Raw genomic sequence first — 9,739 nt, 5'->3', positions numbered from 1 at the left:
CTTCCTCTCGCTCACAAGAAAGTTGGCAGCCTCCACAGGAGCCTCCCAGGTGATAGGCCCAGGTCGAGGCCTCCACCGTTCACGTCACTGTGGGAGCTGCTCGGGCCCCTGATGGTTCCTTCCTATGCTCTCTGTCCCTGCACTTCTCTCTCTGCACCCTAAAAACTGAGATCCCAGCCTCCCCCTTATCAGCAGCCCCCCAGGACAACTTTACACTCCCCTTCTGTCAATTGAAAACTCTGCAGTCTCCCCTGGCACCAGATAACTCCACAGCTTCCCCCAACACGGACACCTCCGCAGCTCCCCCACAACATGAGACAATCTGATTGCTTCCTGCCCCCCGACCCACTGGACGACCCTGAAGTCTCCCTCCAAGTGGCAGAAGGAAGCAGCATGGCCTATTGGATAGAGCACGGGCCTGGGAATCAAGGGTACCTGGGGTCTAGTCTCCAGTCCACCATTTGTCTGCTCTGTGACTTTGGGCTAGTCAGTGAACTCCTCTGTGCCTCAGTTCCTTCATCTGAAAAATGCAGGACTCTGAGTCCCAGGAACCTTGTACATTACCTTGTACCTGTGCTAGCACTTAGAACAGTGCCTGGCACATAGTAAACGCTTGACAAATACCATTAAAACAAAACAAAAAAAAAGAGACAACCCCACAGTCTCCCTGCTTCGTGCTTCGTGACAAGGCAAGTCCTTGATTTCTAGTTGGCTCAGTAGATGAAGAAACAGGCTCGGGCCGGTGATGCCACATAAACGGAAACAGGATAGGCTCAGATTTGGGCTCAGTGGATACTGCAGAAGTTGCATCTATCTTATCTCTACCCCTGGCACATCTCCGTGGGCCACAAGTAGCTTTTACAGAACTTCAGGCATGGTGAAAGAGCTGCTCTACTTCCCTGCTTCACTGCCGGGCACTGTAGTAAGCTCTGGGGTAGATACAAAATAATAAGGTCGGACAGCATCCCGGTCCTACATAGGACTCACAGTCTTAATCTCCATCTCACAGATGAGCTAACAGGCACAGAGAAGTGAAGTGATTTTCGTAAGTTCACACAGCAGAAGAGTGGCAAAGCTGGAATTTAAACCCATTCCTCTGAATCCCAGGCCCTCGAGCCACTGTCTGGAAAAGACCTGAGCATCAGCCACTCCATCCACTTGTCCCCTTGAAATCCCACCCCCTCAGCCTTCTCATCTCTCGCCTAAAAGTCATTAATTCTTCTTAGGACTCATCTGTTTTCCCATTCACTTCATAATAACTATTACTGCTCTTCTGCACACACTGACCGTCTCCATCTTTACAAAATATCCCTTTTGAACCTCTAATTATGTCTTCTGTACTGTAAGGGACCATGCCTGCTAAACTCTGTTGTACTGTACCGTACTCTCCCAAAAGCTTAATACAACGGTCCACGCATAGTAGGACTCAATAAAAACCATTGATGAGGAATGAGACCATCTCTTCCGTCAACATCGCCAGCCATCCAGGCTAGGAAAGGGAAGAGGGGAAAGGTGTTGGGGGAGCTGGGACACAGACCGAGGCTGGGGCCCCTGCAGGTGCCAGGCAGGTGCTGGGTCGGAGGAGGTCGGTTCAGATCCTGGCCAGGTTCTGGTCTCCTGCTGCCGAGCAGGAAGTCACAGCTGCCAGAGCGCTTAGCTTAGGAGAAAGGTCACAGTGGAGTCCCCGGGGTCCCCACAGCAGAGGAAACGGGTCACAGCAAGTGCAGCCACACTTTATTAATAGAGGTGGGAGGGGAACCTCAGGCTTCGCTGGCCCAGCCCAAGCCCTGGCTTGGTGGGCCCGAAATCTAGCGGGGCAAGGAGAAAAAGGGGAGAAGGGATGGAAAGGGAGGGGAGGAGGATGGGGAAGAAGGGGAGGAAGAGGGCGAGGCAGCTCGGGGAGAAAGCAGGTGGAGCAGAGAGCCCTGCAGGCTGGCCAGCCGGGGCTCCCTCTCTTCTTGTGGCGGGCAGGTGGAGGAGGAGCGTGTCCTGTGGCCGAGTCTTAGCTGTAGAGAGCTGGGAACGGCATCTCAGGGGGGGGGCTGCAGCCTGGGCAGACGTAAGAGGGAACAGAATATGGAGGACCCTGTGCCTCTGCCCCTGCACTCGTTCCGGAGCCACTGAATCACTCCCGGCTCGGAGTCAAAAGGGAAGGAGGTGGAGAGGTAAGGGAACCCTGGCAAGGTCCAACACCCAGCCTTATGTCCACGGGCCCGCTGTGGCCTACCAGTTGTCCTTGCTCCAGCGGATTGCCCTTAGACTCCATGATATGGAAAAGTGTAGGCATGGGGACGGAGCGCGAGAGAGCGGTTCATCTCGCTCTTGTGCACAGCTTCTCGTGGAATAGGACAAGGCCACCTGATGAAGAGGACACAGTAGGACACTCTTGCTCTGCTCCAATCCCCTCCCCACAACCCTCCCTCTCCATGCTGCCCAGAAGGGAAGAGACTCAGGTCCCGGGGGGCCGCTGTGCCTCTCAGGTGGGGCTCAGGACTCTCTCTGGACTTCCAGTCCGGCTGGAAGAGACCATGTACCTTTCTGGATCGGGAATGGCGATGAAGCTGCTGTCGTCATAATCTTCTTAGAGCGATGAAGTAGGTGGCCGGCACAGTACCCGGAGGAAGCCCGGATCCACCTCTCGGAGATGCCACCTAATAATGATAATAATTATGGTATTTGTTAAGCACTTACTATGCTGCCAGGCCACTGTAAGAAGCGCTCGGGTGGATACAAGCAAATCATGGGTTAGACAGAGTCCTGTCCACCTGAGGCTCGGGTCTCAATCCCCATTTAAAGATGAGGTAACTGAGGCACAAAGAGGTTAAGTGACTTGCCCAAGGTCAACCAGGAGATAAGTGGCAGAGTAGGAATTGGAACCCGTGACCTAACTCCCAGGCCCATGCTCTATCTACAGCACTCTGCTGCTTCAATGCCTGTGGAGAGTTTGTGGGCTTGCGGGCCCAGGGAAACCCTTCTGCGAGGAGGCAGCAGGGTCCAGGAGCAGGGAGTCAGGCTCCTGGGTCTCCTGTCAGAAAGCCTTTGCCCAGTCCTCGGAAGAAGAGAGGTGCCCTCAGGCATCCTTACCCTTGTGGGATCCTGGGATGAAGAAGAGGCAACCGTTCTCCAGGGTGCATCCTCCACCGCATACCAGAAACCCAAGCAGGTGGACCCAGTGGCTCCGTGTACAGGAAGGTGGAATCCTGGTGTGCGCGTACTGCAAGCCCATTGGACCCCAGGTGAGTGGTAGCCTCCTCCTCCCGCAAAGGGCACCTCTTATGTTTCTGCCTCAGCCCCACAGCTAATTCTTGCCCCACTTCTGGTCTCTGAAGCCAGCACCTCCCCGCAACGCTCCACCTTCTCCATCCGATCCGTCGTTCTCACTTGCCCAGCAGAAACCTTTAGGATCCCCTGGGGAACATGTACAGCCCCTGGGACTGTCCTTCTGTCTGGCTTTCCAAGGGTCCCAAAACAAGCTGGTGCCAAAACATGGCTTCTGGCCATCCCTGACAGCTCCGGGGCGAGGCTCCCAGGCAGAGAGGACCTACCACCCCAGCTCCTACATAGGTCTCACCTTCACCACCAATGTGCGGTTGCTGAAAAGAGAAAGGAGAGACCTGGTGAAGTGGGTGTCCGGGAGGACCGCGGCGGCAAGGAGAGGAGAGGCAGAAGCCGGGAACTTACCTTGAAAATGTACATGCTCTGGACCACCACAGGCTCCTCAAACCCCAGGCTCCTGCTTATCTCCTAAGGAACAACTCAGATCTCAGGGAGGGGAATTAGGCAAAATTTTCTAGGATTCCCCCAAGGTGGAGTCTCCCTAAACCTTGCCCACAATGTACCAGATTGTGGGCATGCCCTCGGGCCTAGTCCAAGCCCGTAGGGCGGGGTGAATCAGGCTCCTGGAAGGGCCGGATTTGGGTGGAGGAGGCTCCCTACCCTCCTCCCCGCCATCCCCCCTCCTGGGCTGTTCTGCCTCACAGTTTCTGGGCAGGAAGCAAAGTTTTAGAGGAGCTTTGACCAGCCCCTATCTGCTCACCTGGATTGGTGGGGAGTGGGTGATCTTCTTGAAGATGGGATCATGGACATGCAGAGCTGTGGGGATAAAAGCGAGGGTCAGAGTGATCACGGTGACTGCTCTCCAGGGACCGGTCAATAGCGAGGCTGGAGAGTGAACTCGAGTCCCCATTTCCCAGGGTCCTTCTGTGAACAGGGTGGAAGGGGAGAGGAGGAGCTGCGCAGCAGCGAGCACACAGAGCAAGGAGCAGAGCAGCCGGTTGGGGGAATCCCCTCCTGGGGCAGGACTTGCAGCCTCCCGTTCCCCTCTTCCCGTTCCCGTTCCCCTGCCGTTCACCTGAGGACTTGAAGACCCAACCAGGGACAAGCTGCCTGTTGCTCCCTCATGCCCAGGGACAGGCAGAGGCTACTTCTTCAGAGAGACTGAGACCCACCCCCGGGGGCAGCTCCACAAAGTGAGAGCGGGACCCCGAGGAGGCGGGGAGGCCCAGTGAGTAGGGTTGGGGAGGAGAGTTGGGGGTTTTAACCCTCCCCCTCCAGATCCCGCCCTCCTCCCTGGCAGCTCACCATGACCGATCTTGTTGATGGACTTGTCCTGTGGGACCTTAAAGTTGCCTAAGAAACAAGGAGGAGAGTCAGGTCCAGGAAAAGAGGAAAATTCCACCTTCAATGCAGGACCCTTGTACTCCCACAAGCATTTAGTACCTGCCCCAGTGCTTACCACAGTGCTTGGCACATAATTAAGACTGTGACAGGAACTGTGACCAGCTTGATTTGCTTGTATCCACCTCAGCGCTTATTACAGTGCCTGATACACAGTAAGTGCTTTAAAAAAACCACAATTATTATAAGTGCTAAACAAAAAACACTCAAGTACTGAGGGTCTTGGGAATGAGGTAGAGGAGAGGCAAGGGTCAGAACCAAACAGAACCTCACTGTCCCACCACCCTCGCTCTGGCCAAAGCCATACTCAGAACTCAGGGATTTTTCTCTGTCTTTCTTCTTAAAGCAGGCTGGCCTACTGGAAAGAGCATGGACCTGGGGAGACAGAGGACCTGGGTTCTAATCCCAGCTCTGCCGTTTATCTGTTGTGCGACCTTGGGCAAGTCACTTCACTTCTCTCTGCCTCAGTTCCCTCATTCTGTAAAATAGGGATGAAATCTGAGCCCCCTGTGGGACGGGGACTGTGTTCAACCTGGTTAACTTGCATCTACAGCAGCACTTAGAGCAGAGCATAGTAAGCACATAACTAGTACTACATCTCTCATTATTGTTAGTAGTATTATTATCATATTATTACTATTATTAGTAGTAGTATTATTATTAATATATGCTCTGCTATTGGAAACGCTCAAAAAATACAATTGATTTATTGTCTGAACGTTTCTCAGGGGCTCGATTCCTTCCGTTGCCCCGTCACTGGCCCCTGGCAGCCAAATTCCCACTTTGCCCCAGTTCCCGGCACAAGGCAGATCCCATACCTTCCTTGTCAAACACGTCCTTCTCAAAGAAGAATCTGATTTTGTCACCGCTGGTCAGGAAATATTCTGAACTTCCCTGAGGAGAAGGCAAGGCAGAAGGCAACAGAGTGAAGGAACTATTGCACTGAAATGAACCCGAGAGCTTCCCTGGGGCTCTGTGTTGGGGAGGGTAATTTCTGCATCGGAGCAGGGAGGCTGAATCAGCAGTCCAGGGAGCTGACTCGTCTGAGGCTTGTTCACTCTTGGCTGACCAGGGACAGCTCTTAACCAGACACTTGCACAACCCTCTCCTCTCCCCCCGGGGGCTTCCTGTGTCTCTGGGCATCAAACAAAAACTCCTCACAATTGCCTTCAAGCCTCTCCATCCACTCACCCCATTGTCTAGTCTGCTCTCCTCTCCGGCTATTTGTCAGACCTTCTAGCTGATCCTCACTCTCTGCTCTCCCAGCTCCATCCCCTTGCTCACACACTTTACCGCTGGGCTTGGAACTTCCTCCTCATTTACTTAAACAGGTGTGGGCAGGGATTGTCCCTCTTTATTGCTGATGTGTACTTTCCAAGTGCTAAGTACAGTGCTCTGCACAAAGTAAGCACTCAGTAAATACGATTAAATGAATGAACTTACAAATACGGCCCTTAAGAGAAATCAGTGAACCTTAAATAAATGTAGGTGCTTACATTGGGTTTACAGTCTAGAATCTTGTTGTACCCGTCTTCCCCATTGGAGGGTAACCTCCTTGCGGGGAAAGGTATCTGTGACTTGGTTTAGCACTTCCAAACGCTTATTTCAGTTCACTGCACCTAGCAGACGTTCAACAAATATTACTTATCCCCAGATGAACTATTGCAACCCCTCCCCACCCCATCACTTGCTGTAATCTCCACGTATTCATATTATTACTCCTCTGGCCACCAGATCATGACACATCAGCCGCTGACCCCAGAGGGAAAACTGTGCCAAATCCCTGCAGCCAGTCACAGTTCTAGAAAGGAACAAATCTACTGGGACTCTGGGAAGAAGGTTTACCTCACCAAAAGGAATCAATCACTCGATCGATGGTATTGATTGAGAGCTTATTATGTGCAGAGCACTGCACTGAGCGCTTGGGAGAACACAATACAACAGAGTTTAGAGTCTACAGGGGGGTTTATAGGCTACGCTTTTGGCAGGAATAACCACAGAATCTGAGGAAGGAAGGGGCAGGGGCAGGGTGGGAAGCCTAGCGCACCTGGCTGGGTAGGCAGGCTGGGTCTACCCCGCAAAGCTGGACAGAGTCTGCGCCTCCCCCGGAACCCCAGTTTCCACAGTGCCTCCCTAGATGCGCCTTAGTCTTCCCCGTCTGCAAAATGGGGAGAAAAGTGCAGAGAGAGACTGAAAGAAATGAAGTGCTTTGGGTTCCTCGGAGAGAGGGGACGGCTGGAGACACCCTTAGCTTGAGTGGCCGAACGTCAGGGTCCAGGGCTGCCCTTTCCCTCTGCCCAGCCGGGGCCGTCCCGCTACCTCAGCTTCGATCACTTTCTCCCTTTGCGTGGTGAATTCTGTCCGGCAGTGGGGCGGGACTTCCATCCCTGCCACGATCTCTGCGATCCTTGCCCTGAGCCCGTCACACTCCTCTGGAGAAAAGAACCCCTCCAGGACGAGGAAGCCATCTTCCTGGAACTGGGAGAGAAGACTGAAGCGTTAGCCAGTGCCCTGACACCGCCGGCTCAGGGGGTGGCCGCGCCCGGAGATCCTCACCAGCCCCAGGGCACTTCGCCCCCCCCCCCCCCCCCGACAGTCGCAGCCCCTTCTGGTCCTCAATAATAATAATAATAATGATGATGATGATGGTATTTGTTAAGTGCTTACTCTGTGCCAAGCACTGTACTAAAGGCAGGGGAGGATACAAGCAAATCAGGTTGGACGTAGTCCCAGGCCCATATGGGGCTCACAGTCTTCAACCCCATTTTCCAGATGTGGTAAATGAGACCCACAGAAGTGACGGTCACAGAGCAGTCGTGGCGGAGTTGGGATTAGTCCCTAGACTTCTTGTTTTGTTTTGTTGTTTTTCTCCCCCGTTTAGACTGTGAGATCGTTGTTGGGCAGGGATGGTCTCTGTTGCTGAATTGTACACTCCAAGCACATAGTACAGCGCTCTGCATATAGTAAGCAGTCATTAATACCACTGAATGAGTGAAATAGAACCCACGACCTCCTGTCTCCCGGCCCCAGGCACTAGGCCTTGCTGCTTCTCTCGTCCGCTTTCGCGGAGACTTTCTTCCCTCCCTTTCGGCGTCCTTGCCGGTCCCGCCTCACCTTGCGGACCTGCTCCGGGTTGAGGCCCTCCATGGCCAGGGGGGACCGAGGGGGCCCGGACTCTGGGGTCCCGTCACCGAGGCCCCAGAATGGCCAGCGCCTCCGGCCCGTCCGCCGACCAGGAAGTGTCTGTGCCCTTCCCTCCCCCGGACGCTCCCTCCCCGGATCCTCCCGCCCCCGCCGGCTCCTTCTCCCCGCCTCCCCTTCCCGGCCAGGGGCGGGAACAGAGGGGGGCCGGGGGTGACGGATGCCAAGGGACCAGTGCCCCTAACCCACTTGAGGAGGGGTGAGGGTGCCCTGTGTTGTCATGGTGCAGATTAGCCACCTCGTCCTCGGGATTAATCAAATTGGAGATGCCAAATTTCCCCTAGCCAGCTCCTCCCCCCGACCCCATGGGTCTCGGGGCTGCAAGCCCAGGACCCCCATGACCCCGGCCCCTCCCTCTTGCTCACAGGCATGTTGGCAGCCTCCAAGCCTCAACAGGGACCGCCCAGGTGACGGGCCCAGGCCGCGGCCCCCACCGTTCCCGTCAGCGTGGGACCTGTTCAGGCCTCTGACAGTTCCTCCCTATGCTCTCTGTCCCTGCACTTCTTTCTCTACCCTCTGAAAACTGAGATCCCAGCCTGCCCCCGACCAGGCAACCCCTGCAGTCTCCTCCTCAGGACAACTTTACACTTCCCCCACCGATCGGACAACCCCGCGGTCTCCCCCTGCACAAGACAATCCCATGGCTCACACCAACATCAGACAACCCCACCCTCTCCAACACCAGATAGCCCTATGGCTTCCCCCCAACCCCAGACAATTCCACAAACCCCTCCGCAAACCCAGCAGCAGACCTTATGTTTTCCTCCCACTGGACAACCCCACACGCTCCCCACAAGTGAACAACCTCCCACCCACCCCCAGTCTCCCTAGGGACCCACTCCATCACCCCCCCAGGACACCTCCCTGGAACTTCCACCCTGACCTGTCTTGCTCCACCCCAGCAGGTAAAAGAAGCGGCCACCAAACCTCGCTCCGATGATTACAGCTACTGTAACAGTGTCGATGGCTGCAGACGAGATTGGAGCCTGAAATTCTGCTCCTCTAGGTCCAGTACCTTAGTGATTTCTCTATTTTGAGTATCTGCCCTTGTCTTTGATTTTTGTTTAGTATGCTATTTCTCCTTCTGAATTAATAATAATTGTGGTGTTTGATCACTGAAATGGGGGAGTCAGTCTGGAAAAGGGAATCAGGGTGTATCTGGTAAACCCCAGTGCAGCCTTGCAGTTCATGATCCCTGCTACTCCCCTGTGGCATGTGTCACAAGTCACCCACCTAGAGAATAATTTCATTCATCAACCCACTTGGGAAACCCAAGGGCAGGATGGGCAGTAAAATCAATGAAATTCCCCTAGTTGTGCTGCCAGGTTTTACTCTGTAAAATCAGTCCCAGGAAGATTTAAGTGAAGTAGGATTAGGAATTAACATGGACCAGAAAGAAGTCGAGTTTTCCATTATTTTTTCCGTAATTTCTCCAAATGATCATGGTGTGCAGGCTGAGCCAAACTGGTAGGGGTGACTGGACTTCAGTGGGAGAGACTGAGGGGGTCAGGTTGGAGGAGAGGCATTGGGAGATGGCCAAAGTTGGGAAGGAAGGATGAGAGGATAGCTAGGGGTGCTGGCCCCAAGTGTACAGAAAGGGAGTGGGCCAGGGTGACAGAGGGGCTCTGCTCCTCCCCGTCGACTCCAGAGTCTGCTCCCTTCGCCTCCTACGTGCTGCGGTTCGGGGCAGGCTCCTGCTGCTCTGTCCTTTTCCATCTAGGACCCGGGAGGAGGACCCTGCTGGACCCATCAGTCCAGAGAGGACAGGTGGAAGATGCCAAAGTTACCACCCTGAGAGCCAGAAAGGGGTGGTTCCCTGAAAGCCTAGGAGAGCTGCCAGCCAGAAAGGGAACCCCCAGCT

General features: G+C 54.5%; 1 protein-coding gene across 1 annotated transcript; it reads right to left on the bottom strand.

Moving 5' to 3' along the window:
- Window positions 1-2,476: 2,476 nt before the first annotated feature.
- LOC100076403 (phytanoyl-CoA dioxygenase domain-containing protein 1-like) lies at window positions 2,477-7,939 on the bottom strand. The gene is given in 11 exon segments (XM_029062734.2): window positions 2,477-2,577; window positions 3,085-3,129; window positions 3,132-3,165; window positions 3,168-3,214; window positions 3,572-3,593; window positions 3,682-3,744; window positions 4,037-4,092; window positions 4,582-4,629; window positions 5,496-5,571; window positions 6,997-7,155; window positions 7,792-7,939. Coding segments are annotated over 11 exon segments (684 nt in total). The 5' UTR covers window positions 7,825-7,939.
- Window positions 7,940-9,739: the final 1,800 nt, after the last annotated feature.

The sequence above is a fragment of the Ornithorhynchus anatinus genome, chromosome 4 (assembly GCF_004115215.2).
Source record: "Ornithorhynchus anatinus isolate Pmale09 chromosome 4, mOrnAna1.pri.v4, whole genome shotgun sequence".
NCBI lineage: Eukaryota > Metazoa > Chordata > Mammalia > Monotremata > Ornithorhynchidae > Ornithorhynchus > Ornithorhynchus anatinus.
The sequence above is the reverse complement of the archived record's forward strand: the minus strand, read 5'-3'. Positions and strand labels throughout refer to the sequence as shown.